At 49.3% G+C, this 16,228-nt stretch overlaps 1 protein-coding gene across 4 annotated transcripts in view; it reads right to left on the bottom strand.

Moving 5' to 3' along the window:
• The window catches only part of HOMER3 (homer scaffold protein 3), a 63,626-nt gene that overhangs the window by 39,495 nt on the left and 7,903 nt on the right, over nt 1-16,228 (bottom strand). For 2 of the 4 annotated variants that reach the window (XM_075611174.1, XM_075611176.1), the window contains exon 2: nt 2,965-3,152. The exons of the other annotated variants lie outside the window; for them this stretch is intronic. In XM_075611174.1, the coding sequence (XP_075467289.1) occupies nt 2,965-2,984 (20 nt within the window). In that variant the 5' untranslated portion in view covers nt 2,985-3,152. The remainder of the gene's footprint in view (nt 1-2,964; nt 3,153-16,228) is intronic. 4 annotated transcript variants of the gene reach the window in all.

Raw genomic sequence — 16,228 nt, 5'->3', positions numbered from 1 at the left:
AGTGCGGGGGAATAGAGGTGGGAATGGTGAGAAGTACGTCCTCTGCGGCACACTGAGCAGGGAGTGCGGGGGAATAGAGGTGGGAATGGTGAGAAGTACGCCCTCTGCGGCACACTGAGCAGGGAGTGCGGGGGAATAGAGGTGGGAATGGTGAGAAGTACGCCCTCTGCGGCACACTGAGCAGGGAGTGCGGGGGAATAGAGGTGGGAATGGTGAGAAGTACGCCCCCTGCGGCACACTGAGCAGGGAGTGCGGGGGAATAGAGGTGGGAATGGTGAGAAGTACGCCCCCTGCGGCACACTGAGCAGGGAGTGCGGGGGAATAGAGGCGGGAATGGTGAGAAGTACGCCCCCTGCGGCACACTGAGCAGGGAGTGCGGGGGAATAGAGGCGGGAATGGTGAGAAGTACGCCCCCTGCGGCACACTGAGCAGGGAGTGCGGGGGAATAGAGGTGGGAATGGTGAGAAGTACGTCCCCTGCGGCACACTGAGCAGGGAGTGCGGGGGAATAGAGGTGGGAATGGTGAGAAGTACGCCCCCTGCGGCACACTGAGCAGGGAGTGCGGGGGAATAGAGGTGGGAATGGTGAGAAGTACGTCCTCTGCGGCACACTGAGCAGGGAGTGCGGGGGAATAGAGGTGGGAATGGTGAGAAGTACGCCCTCTGCGGCACACTGAGCAGGGAGTGCGGGGGAATAGAGGGGGGAATGGTGAGAAGTACGGCCTCTGCGGCACACTGAGCAGGGAGTGCGGGGGAAGAGGTGGGAATGGTGAGAAGTACGCCCTCTGCGGCACACTGAGCAGGGAGTGCGGGGGAATAGAGGTGGGAATGGTGAGAAGTACGCCCTCTGCGGCACACTGAGCAGGGAGTGCGGGGGAATAGAGGTGGGAATGGTGAGAAGTACGCCCTCTGCGGCACACTGAGCAGGGAGTGCGGGGGAATAGAGGTGGGAATGGTGAGAAGTACGCCCTCTGCGGCACACTGAGCAGGGAGTGCGGGGGAATAGAGGGGGGAATGGTGAGAAGTACGTCCTCTGCGGCACACTGAGCAGGGAGTGCGGGGGAATAGAGGGGGGAATGGTGAGAAGTACGTCCTCTGCGGCACACTGAGCAGGGAGTGCGGGGGAATAGAGGTGGGAATGGTGAGAAGTACGCCCTCTGCGGCACACTGAGCAGGGAGTGCGGGGGAATAGAGGGGGGAATGGTGAGAAGTACGGCCTCTGCGGCACACTGAGCAGGGAGTGCGGGGGAATAGAGGTGGGAATGGTGAGAAGTACGGCCTCTGCGGCACACTGAGCAGGGAGTGCGGGGGAATAGAGGTGGGAATGGTGAGAAGTACGCCCTCTGCGGCACACTGAGCAGGGAGTGCGGGGGAATAGAGGTGGGAATGGTGAGAAGTACGTCCTCTGCGGCACACTGAGCAGGGAGTGCGGGGGAATAGAGGGGTGAATGGTGAGAAGTACGCCCTCTGCGGCACACTGAGCAGGGAGTGCGGGGGAATAGAGGGGTGAATGGTGAGAAGTACGCCCTCTGCGGCACACTGAGCAGGGAGTGCGGGGGAATAGAGGTGGGAATGGTGAGAAGTACGCCCTCTGCGGCACACTGAGCAGGGAGTGCGGGGGAATAGAGGTGGGAATGGTGAGAAGTACGCCCTCTGCGGCACACTGAGCAGGGAGTGCGGGGGAATAGAGGTGGGAATGGTGAGAAGTACGCCCTCTGCGGCACACTGAGCAGGGAGTGCGGGGGAATAGAGGGGGGAATGGTGAGAAGTACGCCCTCTGCGGCACACTGAGCAGGGAGTGCGGGGGAATAGAGGGGGGAATGGTGAGAAGTACGCCCTCTGCGGCACACTGAGCAGGGAGTGCGGGGGAATAGAGGTGGGAATGGTGAGAAGTACGCCCCCTGCGGCACACTGAGCAGGGAGTGCGGGGGAATAGAGGGGGGAATGGTGAGAAGTACGGCCTCTGCGGCACACTGAGCAGGGAGTGCGGGGGAATAGAGGTGGGAATGGTGAGAAGTACGCCCTCTGCGGCACACTGAGCAGGGAGTGCGGGGGAATAGAGGCGGGAATGGTGAGAAGTACTCCCCCTGCGGCACACTGAGCAGGGAGTGCGGGGGAATAGAGGGGGGAATGGTGAGAAGTACGTCCTCTGCGGCACACTGAGCAGGGAGTGCGGGGGAATAGAGGCGGGAATGGTGAGAAGTACGCCCTCTGCGGCACACTGAGCAGGGAGTGCGGGGGAATAGAGGGGGGAATGGTGAGAAGTACGGCCTCTGCGGCACACTGAGCAGGGAGTGCGGGGGAATAGAGGTGGGAATGGTGAGAAGTACGCCCTCTGCGGCACACTGAGCAGGGAGTGCGGGGGAATAGAGGGGGGAATGGTGAGAAGTACGGCCTCTGCGGCACACTGAGCAGGGAGTGCGGGGGAATAGAGGCACGACCAGACAAACTACCAAACAGTAGACCCTCAAATGATAAACTATCCTCTTTCTACCTTTAACACTTGCAATATGTAACCCCGTTAAAATACTTCTACTGAACCAAACCAGGCGCCTTTATATTCTGAAAACCTCATTGCCCCATTAAAAGCAGCTCTGCTTTAGATAGTTAATGATAGTGTCACTTCGCAATCATACTTCAGAACCATTCATGCAGCCACCTCTAGGGTGGAATTTTGACACTGCTCTGTCATTCTGCTCTGCACTGCAGCCCCCCAGAAAGGAACAATGATATTATTATTACCGGATTACAGGGGGAGCAGGGGTGGAGGAGGGGGATGGGGGAGGGGGGGGGGGGGGTAAATGAGGCACAGGGAAAGTAATTTGCCCGAGATGACACAAAGAGAGTGTGAGCAGCCAGAGTTGGACTTCAACCTGCAAACCTGTGAGCTAAAGACCAAAATCTTAACCACCGGAGGGACAGCTATATATAGTTACTCAGAGGAAGCATGAAAAGAGATGCATACCTGTTAGTAGTAGAAGACATTTGTAGATAAAAGGTTGAGGAAGAACAAGGGCACAGAAAAATACAAGAGAGAGAGGTCACCGTTTCCTGGACAGATGTGAGTGGAACATATGCTACAGATGCTGAGGCCCTTCCTCAGGCTCAACAAGGCCAGCGTTAATCCTGGTCTGAGCTCGACCTATTCATTTCCTGGAGAGAAAGAAAACAGCTGTAATTTGCCCCTGATATATAAAGCCGGACCACTGCTCATTGCTCACAAGCAAATCTCTGCTCATTTTCGCTATTTACTGCAAATTCGTTGTAGGTTGTGACTCCTTCTAGGGGACCAACATAAGTTCTTTAAAGATGAAAGTATACAGTAGTCTATAAAGCTTTTTAAACTTTACATGTGAAGGAGAGACCTGTGAGGTGTGTAAAGCTTTGTACATGTGAAGGAGAGACCTGTGAGGTGTGTAAAGCTTTGTACATGTGAAGGAGAGACCTGTGAGGTGTGTAAAGCTTTGTACATGTGAAGGAGAGACCTGTGAGGTGTGTAAAGCTTTGTACACGTGAAGGAGAGACCTGTGAGCTTTGGAAAGCTCTGTATATGTGCATCAGAGACATGTGAGGTCTGGAAAGCTCTGTACATGTGAAGGAGAGATTTGTGGGTTTTGTAAAGTTCTGTATATGTGAAGAGAAGACCTACGTGGTTGGGAAAGCTCTGTACACATGATGAAGAGACCTGTGAGGCTTAAGGAGCCATGTACACGTGAAGAGGATACCTGTGAGATTTGGAAAGCTCTGTACATGTGAAGAAGAGACCTGTGAGGTTGGAAAGCTCGGTACATGTATAGAAGAGACATGAACGCTTTAGAAAGCTTTGTACATGTGAAGAGACCTGTGCGGTTTGGGAAGCTCTGTACATGTGAAGAAGAGACCTGCAAGGTTGGGAAACCTCTGTACACGTGAAGAAGAGACGTGTGAGGTTTATGAAGCTCTACATATGAAGGAAAGACCTGTGACGTTTGGGAATCCCTATATATAAAGCTCTGTACATGTGAAGGAGAGATTTGTGGGTTTTGTAAAGTTCTGTATATGTGAAGAGAAGACCTACGTGGTTGGGAAAGCTCTGTACACATGATGAAGAGACCTGTGAGGCTTAAGGAGCCATGTACACGTGAAGAGGATACCTGTGAGATTTGGAAAGCTCTGTACATGTGCAGAAGGGACCTGTGAGGCTGGAAAGCTCTGTACACATGAAGGAGAGACCTGTGAGGTTTGGGAAGCTCTGTACACGTGAAGAAGAGACCTCTGAGGTTGGGAAGCTCTGTACGCATGAAGAAAACTATGAGCTTTGGAAAACTCATGTTGGTCACCTAAACGATATCACAACCTGCAATAAATCTACATTTCTCCAGGGCCAATACAGCTACTAGACCTTTGTACTACTTTCTGTTAACTGTTAAACCCTGCCTCGTTTTACACTCCCTTTGTGTTTGTCCTAACCATTTGCCATCATTACGGTGTTAATCTTTTCTGGGAGGCTGGTCAATGTATCTGCAGTGAGGGAGGTCTCTCCCCTTGAGTTAGGCTAAGGCCCCGCTCCCAGAGTCAGCGCGCCCGCACTGCAGACAGGCGGGGCGCTGACATACACAGACCGCGATATGCGGTCTGTAGGGAGTGGGAGGTGGGCGGGAGTGGGAGGATTGACAGGGAGGTGGACGTGGCTTGAGCGGAGGGACCCGCTACTCTCCCCCCCCCCGCCCCTCCACGGAGTCGGGCTGGAGCTGCTGATGGTAAGTAAAACACACACGCGCACACACACAGGCAGGCACTCACGCACTCAGACACATACACACACACAGACACACACACACACACACACACAGACAGGCACTCACGCTGCTTTCACTCCACACTCCTCCCCGCTCCCCGAAGCCTCCCCTCCTCATTGGCTCACAGCCACACCACGTGACGCGTCAACGCTAGGGATCACCATTCTCTTGTATCCCATAGCGGCTGACGCGCCACAGCGTGTAGTAAGCTGTGCAGCCAGGGGGGACCGGGACCGGCTCCGCAGGATTCCCCTGCTGGTGGGGAACTCGCGTGTGGCCGCCCGCGCCACCGAGCGCAGCGGGACCGAGGCCTTAGCCACACTCCGGGCTTCAGTTCATAACTACCTGTTCTCGCATAAGTAGCATGTTACATTACTGAGCTCTGTCATTTTGTCTCAGCGTTCAAGTGCAATTAGACCCAATTTTTATTTTTTAGAAGAACACAATTTAAAAAAAAGGCAAAAGTCACTGTATAGAACATAAGAAGATTTATTTAAAAGGGAACGCAAATAAGCAATGATACAATGTATAAATCCAAAGGCAAGTTTGCTTTAATGCTCTGTACTATTTTGTGCTACGGCAAATTTGACAACATCGTTGATCCGGTTTCTTCCATTTGTTACAGATTGTTAGTCGTGGAGGATTATGCCCCGCTTTTGATGCGGTGAAGAAAAGGTGGGAAAATTAAAATAATCAAAGACACAGGATTTAATGTGTGTGTATCTTAGCTCCTCTCTAACTCCTCCTATTACTACATATATCCGCTCCCTATAACTCCTCCTATTGCTCCATATAACCTCTCCCTATAACTCCTCCTATTGCTCCATATAACCTCTCCCTATAGCTCCATATAACCGCTCCCCATAACTATACCAATTGCCCCATATAACCGCTCCCCTATAACTCCTCCTATTGCCCCATATAACCGCTCCCTATAACTCCTATTGCCCCATATAACCGCTCCCTATAACTCCTCCTATTGCTCTATATAACCGCTCCCTGAAACTCCTCCTATTGCCCCATATTCCCGCGCCCTAGAACTTCTCCTATTAACAATCCCCTAATCACAAGCTGACACACAAGTGGTAAGACTGGTGCAAAAGCACCGAGATACGAACAAGCAGCAGATGCATCCGTTAGTGTCTGTTGAACGGGACAGTTGCTTTGGACCGCTTGGATTCTGCCCAATGCTAACTAAAAGGCCCCACAGGGGCTGTGAAGATGAGCAGAAGCAGCCTGTGCTTGCTCTGTGTAATAGGTGCATTGGCCGTTAAGGAGCAGTGAGCAGTAATTGCAGCTCTACATGAGTTTATCCAAACATCTCCCCATCTATTATTCATGCAGCGGAATCCCCACACTGGCTGCCCACACTGCGCTTCCCTCTGTCTGATCTCATGCTGAGTGGAGCAGAGATGGATGTGTTCATGTACAATATACTGCGGTTAGATTCTCCCTGACACTGCTACTGGTTTTTTTTAGTCTTCTTAACCATTCTAGGGCTACCCCCAGAATAACCCCTTCACTGCCAGAGGGGCATGCCGTACATTGCCATGGTAGTGTGTTGCAATCTGTCTTTGGCAGTGATCAGGTTAAAATGACATCTGAGCTAGTCTGCTTTTAAATTGGGATATTGAAATTGAATTTGTTTTTAACGAAAATAGGTGGAGTAACTTTGTTGCCGCAAGTATTAAAATGCTGATTTGTTTTTTTGTTTTTACCAAACACTAAAGGGGTTCTTTAATCCAGGAGTATGTTCAGCATTGGCAAATATTTCACTTTTTGAATCACCTTAGAGGACCAATCAGTAAAAGGATCAGGATATGAGGAGGGTAAATGCAATAAAAACCCCAATAGACATTTCCTAGGTCAACGCTCGGGAATAATAAATTAGGCGATTCTCTCTACTTTTCTGATTTATGGCATCAGCCACCCAACTTTAACCTAATAATCATGTTACCGTCCATCACTCTGCCTGGTGCTGTGCCACACTGCACACCTCACAGTCCTGTGAAGCCCATAGAGACACTCGACACCGTTATATGGCACAACATGGTGGTTGGCTCTTCAACAGCATTAAAAATCGACCAGTCTCTCCCTGGGAGGGACAGGGTTACCGCGCACAGAAGCCCAAATCGGGTCAGTTACCGAGCCGTCGTTATCCAGGCGCGAGGGAGGAACAGAATTAGCAGTTACTCTGCATATCACAGCACATCACATCACAAAAGTGTATCCATGCGAAGAGAGCTGCAGAGGCGCATCGAAGACCCTAACTCACCAAACTTATTATTATTAACCCCTTCAGCGCTGGAGGGGCCAGCCAGGCGTGGCTAGCTCCTCCGGCACAGAAGGGGTTAACTACAGAGCCTACCGAGTCCCCGTGATTAAGTATTCTGTCTTAACTCTCAATTTTTCCCTTTGGAGCTAAAAGGCTTTGGAAGTTTTTGACAAACTTTAAATAAGTTCTTTTGGTGTTCAGACTGTTTGCCAATCATCAACAATGTTGTTAGCTGAGCCCTTTGCTTGCAAAGTTATTCCAAAGCCATTATTGGTCAAACAGATAAACATATGTGGCTAACCTGCTGAATCCAGAGACGCAATAAGGTAATCAGTAAATTTATGGGGGATTGAATCTTTCTAAAGAAACAGAGCCCTGGACTTGTAAGGAGGGGGCGGCATGACATAAGGCCCCTCGCCTTAAAGTACTATGATGTCCGGGAGAGGGGTTAAGGAAGGGGTACTTAAGGCAAGGGGGAGGGTCCTAGCTTCTTCTTTCTTCTAGGATCTACTACTGTACAGTGTTTCCCAACTCCAGTCCTCAGGGAACCCCAACAGGTCAGGCCTTAAGGATATCCCTGCTCCACCACAGGTGAGTCAAATCAGCGGCTCAGTCATTTTGACTGAGCCACCTGTGCTGGAGCAGGGATATCCTTAAGACCTGACCTGTTGGGGGTTCCCTGAGGACTGGAGTTGGGAAACACTGTACTAGAGAGAAGTCCCACCCACCCTGTTTTTCTGCATGAGAGATGTCGGCATTGGAAGAAAAGATCGGGATTATTGCTTTGTTTTGTCGCAGCTTGGGGTATGTGCTGGCGGGAGTAATGTTACTCTGGGAGGGGGACTCAGTCAGTGTTGGCGCCTAGTGGGAGGTCTAAGACCTCGGAAGTATTTTAGTTGGGGAAGGCGGTACCATTCCAGGCTGTTGCTGCGGCCGGGAAGGTGGTGAACTTCCAGGTGGAATTTGTGGAAGGTGGTGCCATTCCAGACTAGGCTCGGTTGGTGTAGTGGTGACCTTCCGATGGGGGCTCTGTGCATTCAGACTACGGCACTGAATGGCTAGATGGGCACGAGCTGAGGGTATCCCTCGAGCGCTGGTATATGGGAGCGTAGTAATCTGGCTGGGTCCCTAGTTGGGGATAAATATGGAATATTTATCTGTTATCAATAAAAGCTGTTAATTTCTCCCAAAACGTTGTGTGGTTATTGGGAATGGGAGAGGGGTCCAGCTTGAGGCATGGGTAAGTCAAGACTACACTGAGAAGTTGTTGACATTTTTTTTATCTGTGGCCCATTAAGTTCATCTGCTCCTTTAACGCCAGCTCAAACCTGGATCGAAGAAAGCTGTGAAGCAAGAAATCCACGTGTATTAAATAACTACACCCAAACTCCCCTAATCTATTTCTACACACATGCTATTAATCTATACAGTGATTTATTTGTTAAAAAAAAAAAGAGAAGAGGTGCCAGTACTCAGGACCGCAGACAGCTTTCCTGGAGCCCAAGACTACCGTGTCCACTAGGCCACGGCTGCCTCCCCTCCCCCCCCCCCCATGTGTTGGCGGCCTTGCGAGACTCTCTCTCTGTCACACCCCCACCTCCCTCTCTCCCCCTAAAGTCAATAACCCCTTCCCCCCTCAAAACACACTAAGCCCCCTCAATACACATAACCACACCATCTCTCCAACACACATAATATCCCCCCACACTTCCCCCAATAACTAACATGCACACCAGTCACTTATTGTAGAAACCTGTTGCTTGACACATTTGCCCACACATTTACACAAGATCATTGGGGAGGCCTTCATCCAGCAGTGGGTCCAGTTGTGTGAAAAAGAAAGTACACCCTCTTTGAATTCTATGGTTTTGCATATCAGGACATCATAACAATCACCTGTTCCTTAGCAGGTCTAAAAATTAGGTAAATACAACCTCAGATGAACAACAACATTCAAAGAGGGTGTACTTTCTTTTTCACACAACTGTACACACACACACTCTGATTTTAATGCGGTAGGGGCAACCTATGTGACTCACTTCTAATAATAATAAAAAAGAACTGATTTAGTAATTCTGAATAGTCCAATGGAAAAAAAATAATAATAATACCAATCTCTCTCTCTCTCTTTTTTATTTTATTTGGAGAAATCATAACCAAACTCACAAACGTTTCGGGGGAACGTGCAATGTTCACGGCCATTCTCTCGAACCAGCACCGGCACACAATGATGAGATATACTACAATCAATGGATAAGTGCGGTAAGGCTTTATATTCTATCATTCTGAAGTATTATGAAAGAGCGACAAAGGGGCATATTCTATTAGCTCCAAAAGCGACGCTCTGTGCAGTCTGCAGGGAAAACCCCACTGAAATGAACGGGGGCTTCTGTGTAGATCGCACGGGTCAGCGCTTAAAGAGCTTATAGAATATGCCCCAAAGAGTGAAAAGAAAACATGTTTCATGATCAGAGGGTATTCTTTGTACCAGTAACCCATTGGTCCACAACTGGACCAATTCCTCCATCTACAACCTGTTCAAAAGTCGATCACAGCTTCAGATCCTCACTGTCACCTCCGCGGTGCGGATTGAAGATAAAGGTCAATCCCCCACATGCTTGTAACAGCTGTGGGCACAGGTAGGGTTGCCAGGTGTCCAGTATTGAACCAGACTGTCCTGTATTTGGACACTGTCCAGTAAAAAAAATTAGAGGTAATACTGGAGATGTATGTGTATACCGGTATTACCTCTCTGGACATAGTGACCTCACCGGCTTGGGGGGCCATGACATTTCCCCGAACAGGACTGTTGCTAGGGGGCTGGGCAGTTTCCTTCATCCTGATTGGCTCAATTACCCAGCAGCAGCAAATCAGGAGGAAGTGTCAGGAGCCTGGGGGTGGGGCCAAGAAGAGGAGGAAACAGCATGGAGCGGAGAGAGGTGGTGGCTGCTGCTGGGTAATTCAGCCAATCAGGGGGAGGTTTCAGGAGCCTGGGGGTGGGGCCAAGAGGAGGAGGAAACAGCATGGAGCGGAGAGGTGGTGTGTCGAGGGCATCGCACCTTTCACCATTGTGTCCAGTATTTTGGAGAAGCCACTTGGCAACCCTAGGCACAGGTATAGGTATATACATATACATATACATATACATATAGGTATATACATATACATGAGGTCACTGATACGCACAGGGTTGCCACCTTCTATTGAAGGCTAACCCGGAGACCTTTTGCAAATACATTTTTGACATTTATTTTATTTATATATTTATTTCTCTTGCCTTCAGCAACAGCGGCGTCATCTCCCTCTCCAAGGTTCAGTCAGAATGGCTCTGCGACGTCAAATGGCGCGAGTTGCCAGGACAGGTCGCATGCCATGCTATGTCAAGTTGCCATGACAACGTGACGCCCCATTGTCATGGCAACATGATGCCGCGCGACATCACGTAGCATCCTTTTCTCATGGCAATGTGACACTGTGATGTCACGTAGCCTCCCGTTGTCATGGCAACGTGGCATGATTTGCCTTTGCGGAGCCATGTTGACGGGATTTGCGGGGGGGGGGGGGGAGATGATGATGATGCTTCTGCCTCCTGGAGATTTTTCAGGTCGCCATAGCAACGCGCGTCAAATGATGCGGAGGAGTTACGTGACCCTCAACGTCATTTGAAGCATTGCCTTCAGGGAAGGGGCGCGAATGCTGCGGCTCCCAGGAATGGGGCCGCAGCTGAAAATGTTTGCGCAGCGCTGTGCTAAGAGATAATGGGGAAAGGCAGTGTTGCAGAATGTGAATGTGCGCACAAATGGGATATTTATTTGCTGTACCCTAAAATATGAGTGCTAGTGAGGTCAGACAGACACGTGGAGACAGGTTGTACCTGTGAACACACCTGATATCTCTCTCTCCAGATCCACGTATTATATTGAAATATATCTTACCTTGGCACCACAACCTCCACCAGGAGTGAGATGAAAACCTGCCTGGCTTAACAATGATAGTATTTAACAAACATCTTACCTCTGACGTAGCCACGAGCAGAAAATGGTAAAGTGCGTCAAAGCCGATACAGAAGGGCTCATTCATTAAACTGCGAGAGTGCTAATCGGGCCACTGTCGCATGGAAACTCTAATGGATTTCAATGGTAGTTTCTGTGCAGCCCATATTGGCACGATCGCAGTTTAATGGATGACCCCTATAGACTCGTATCCCTTTCAAATTTAATCAAAAGATTTTCATGCTGGAAAGAAACCGCATATCGAGTAATGCCATGGGTGAACACTCCTACAAACTGTAACAACCTCGGTGTGCTGGGGGCCTTCATCTTATACAATATTAATCAGCAACACTGAACACACAATGAGCAGAAATTGCATTGGGAGAATTGGGAGAAACACACTTATACCAGCACTTGCCCATGAACCCGCGCGTCTTCATCTGTGGTCAGCATTGCACTGCTGCTACTCATTATGGATGCCCACAGAGTAACAAATTAGATTGTAGGCTCTTTAAACCAGATGATTGACTGTACTGTATGTTTACATGGTCTCACTGCCGGGCTCATGAGAACAGGAAAGATGAGGTTACATTCAGAGATACACCATGTTCTATGGTTCATGTTCAAAAGCTTGTGATCTATCATTTCACAGTGTTTTTGTGCGTGTAAATAAGGAGCGCTGTACACCTTTTTTTTCACAGCGCTTCCATTTCAATGTGAGACATTCTCCTGTATTCATTATTTGTGAATCTGCAGCACGAGGTGGGGAAGTGTTGCTGAATCAGGGCGGGAAAACATTGTGGTCCATGTTTGCTAAGCGGTCTTCTGACTTGACACCTTACAGCATTAAGGGCTAGATCCACACAAGGGTAGCACATCTTCACTCCCATTCATATGACTGGAAGTTGAGGGGTGCTACAGCTTAGCACCGTTTTGTGGGGCATAGACTTGAATGGGCTGTAAGGTGTCTTCCAACGCCAGAAGGTGTCATATGGCAGAAGACTGCTTAGTAAATATGGCCCTATGTCCCATATTTACTAAGCTGAGCTATTCTATAAGACACCTTGCAGCCCATTCAGTGGAATAGGCCATTAGGTATTTTTTGGTGGTAGTGATGTGTCGTAGAATAGCACCATTGAGTAAATATGAGCCCACATGAGTAATGCCTTAGACTAGTATAAGCTCGTTAGTGCACTACTGAGTAGGAGGGTGACATCAATGCCACCTTCATGCCAACTCTGGGATAAGCACACTAGATTACACTATAAAAGAACTTGGCACGCAGAACCTTGTTATTAACGGACGGACTCAGAGCTTGTACGCAGGGACCTCCTGAGCACTTTCGCAGCCACCCTTGTAGGATAAAGTTCTGCTTCACTCTATATCCCTGGGTACAGGCATATGGCAGGGGAGCGCAAACTTTTCCTGCTGCGCCCCCTTCTGCCTGCTCTGGTCACGTCGGGGTCTGGGTCACGTGACCCGCTGCGGCATTTGACGTATGTGACGTCACATGTCCCCGCGGTGTCATTTGACGCTGTGTTGCCATAGAGACTCGTCACCGCGTCTGAATCCCGGTTAATTTTACTGTTGCAGAGGCCTCACGCGATCCCCCGACATTTAATTTAAATGCCTGGGGGAAGAGCGCGGGACCTCTGCCACCGCCCGCGCCCCCCAGTTTGGCACCCCATGCCTATGGTAAACACTCCTGCGATTAAGATTTTATTTTTTTACATTAACCTGTTTGCTCATAGGTTAACCCTTTCTTTCCTAGAAAAAAAAATTCCCTGGTGCCATTATAAAAACAATTTTTTTTAATCTTATCATTAACCCCTTCTGGCAGTCATGGGGTTAACATTAAAGAATATATATCTTGTAATGCTTGGAACAGTGATTCTGAACTTCATGCATTCAAGAGATAGCCGCCTATGTGTAATATGTTTCCCTTTCCCCCTCTATAGCATTGGTAGCCAACTCCAGTCCTCAAGGGCCACCAACAGGTCAGGTTTTAAGCATATCCCTGTTTCAGCACAAGTGGCTCAATCAGTGGCCCAGGCATTCTGACTGACCTGTCTGTGCTGAAGCAGGGATATCCTTAAAACCTGACCTGTTGGTGGCCCTTGAGGACTGGAGTTGGCCACACCTGACCTATAATATAATATTTGTAATGCATTTTTGGGTCTTTCTAAACACATGTAGTAGGGATTTCACTTGTAAGCTCTGGAGATGCTGAAGGCGTTCATGGTAGCAATAAGGCACTGCAGGAGTTTGGTTACCATCACATCGGTCACCAGGACAAGGCGATGTAGAATCAAGGTTTTACGGTGCTCAGAATTAAGGAAATACTTTCAACAAAATTAAAAACCGAGCATTGTACTTTTGAGACATTGTGGCTGAATCCTGCCCCATGATGGATTATCCCACCGAACAATACGCCAACTGTGCAAGATTGCTGCCCCTTGCCAACAAGAACTAAATTAAAAGGGTGCTAATGGCTTGCTGCATGTTTTAAATGTCCTGCACACCGTTCATGCAAAAATACCCCTCGCATGGAGACTGAGGGCCTTATTCTATAACACGCCACAGTAGCGCCGATCCAGCAATGTCACACGGAAAGCCCCACTGAAGTCAACTGGGTCTTACCATGGGTGGTGTGAAATCGGTGCTGTAGCACTTTATAGAAGAAGACCTTGAAGGGTTTCCATCAAGGGGGTGGGGGAGGGAAGAGCCAAGCCAACTGTCCTGGGTACGGTGGCAAAGGGGAGCCCGGCCAGTCAAACCTCAAAGTTGGGACACATTGGAAGTCTGATGCAACGTCCGGGACTCTTTCTCGCTAAGTTTAACATGTGGGCCCAAGAATCTCAAGGTAGCCTCCTCTCCCCCCACCGTGCTCAACAAGCTCTCAGAGCAGGCCAATAAGAAGCTGCACCGGATGACATCACGGCTTCCTATTGGCCCGCAGGACGCAGGAGCTTCAAAACTACGCCGCTACATAAACCCTGCTAGAGAGGCGGATGGCTACCAGCACCCACTACAGCGGTCTGTATCTCCAAAAGCCGGGGGTCCCCGGAGCTGAAGTTAATTGGGTTCAGCTTCAGAGACCCCATGCTTCAAATCGCTAGCTTGGACGGTCTCTTGAAAGCAGCAACAGATATTATATACACGTGTTTAAATAAAATCCTGCTTTTCTCAATCTCCAACTTCTGAGGTTAGCAAGGTAATCTTGAGACTGCGCTGGCTTCTGGAGAGAGCTCCATTTTAACATCCCGGACACAAACATTTTTCAAATGTTTATATCTCTCGAACGAAGCAGCATGCGATTTTACCAATAAGAAAAAGCGTAAGGAAAGGGCGAAAGGAGAACGCTAAGACGGGGGCGGCCAACTCCAGTCCTCAAGGGCCACCAACAGGTCAGGTTTTCAGGATATCCCTGATTCAGCACAGGTGCCTCAGTCAGAATGACTGGGCCACTGATTGAGCTACCTGTGCTGAAGCAGGGATATCCTGGAAACCTGAACTGTTGATGGCCTTTGAGGACTGGAGTTGGCCGCCCTCGTCGTAGAGTACAAAATTGCGACCGGCACAGACTGCTGCTTTAACCACGGTTCCACCGTTTGCAAACTAAGGCCTCGGCCATGTTACTTGCTTGCTGGCGCGCTCCCGCTCAGCACTGAGCCCCTACAGCCGCAATTAGAGCGGCTTTAGTAGGGGCTCACCTGCGCTTCCGCGCGCTTGCGGAAGCGCAGGTCTTAGGGGAATTTAAAATTCCCCCGCTTGCCGGCGAGACAGGCCGGTCACATGAGCGGTTCGCCCAATGAGGGCGAACCAGCTCCGTGACGTCACTGGCCCGCCCCCGGCCAGTGACGCGCCCGCCCCCTGAAGGCCCGCTGACGGCGCGTGCGGTAAGCAACCGCAAGGCCAGGGAAAGCACCCGCTTTCCCTGCGCCTCAGCGAGCAAGCAGGGAGCATGGACTCGGCCTAATGCATTGCAGGGCCGTCTTGTCATCAGAGTAAATAAAGCAATCACTCTAGTCTTTCCTAGATCTGTCTCAGCATCTCCCCTCCTGAAATCCCTCTCCTGGCTTCCGATCAAATCCCGCATCTCACACTCCATTCTTCTCCTCACTTTTAAAGCTTTACACTCTTCTGCCCCTCCTTACATCTCAGCCCTAATTTCTCGCTATGCACCATCCCGACTCTTGCGTTCTTCTCAAGGATGTCTTCTTTCTACCCCCTTTGTATCTAAAGCACTCTCCCGCCTTAAACCTTTCTCACTGACTGCCCCACACCTCTGGAATGCCCTTCCCCTCAGTACCCGAATAGCACCCTCTCTATCCACCTTTAAGACCCACCTTAAGACACACTTGCTTAAAGAAGCATATGAATAGCACTGTGGATATTCTGAACACATGATACATAAAGCTTGGCCCCCTGCAGACGCACTTACCAGAACTCCCTCCTACTGTCTCTGTACGTTCTCCCTACCTACCAATTAGATTGTAAGCTCCTCGGGGCAGGGACTCCTCTTCCTTAATGTTACTTTTATGCCTGTAGCACTTATTCCCATGTGCTGTTATTTATATTATCTGTTATTTATTTGATTACCACTTGTATTACTACTGTGAAGCGCTATGTACATTAATGGCGCTATATAAATAAAGACATACAATACAATACAATACAATACAATCTGCTCCCCTTCTATGAACCTCAGTTATGACGCTGGGTCTCTGAGCATCTGAGATGCCATCCTAGGAAAAGATACTGACGGCAGCATTTTACAAGTGCCAAGCAGGGGTATTTTGATACCGGAGGAATGCAGAAGCCAGTTCCACCAGCATGACATGAGGTCACAAGAGTGCATCTATAAATATATACATACATATATAATATATATATAATAGTGGCGTACGGCAATGATCATTTGAAGGTGTAAGAATACATTGCGGGCAAACCTATTTTAAAAAAAATTGCTTTTCAATCTAGCCGACATCTTTAGAATGATTCAAATCGCATTTTCACGTATTCGCTGCTTGTGGGTGATGAGGGTGTTTCTATTTTCGCCTGGTCTGTTTGTTACCTGGTGATCATTGATCTATGGCTTAGCTAAACAAAACATCAAAAAGGGAAAGGCTGTGGATGAACAACCTTCCTGCATATACAGCTTACAAACAGTCTTATCACAAA

This window comes from Ascaphus truei, chromosome 8 (assembly GCF_040206685.1).
Source record: "Ascaphus truei isolate aAscTru1 chromosome 8, aAscTru1.hap1, whole genome shotgun sequence".
NCBI classification, from domain to species: domain Eukaryota; kingdom Metazoa; phylum Chordata; class Amphibia; order Anura; family Ascaphidae; genus Ascaphus; species Ascaphus truei.
Note: the sequence above shows the minus strand (reverse complement) of the source record. Positions and strands in the feature narration are given on the sequence as shown.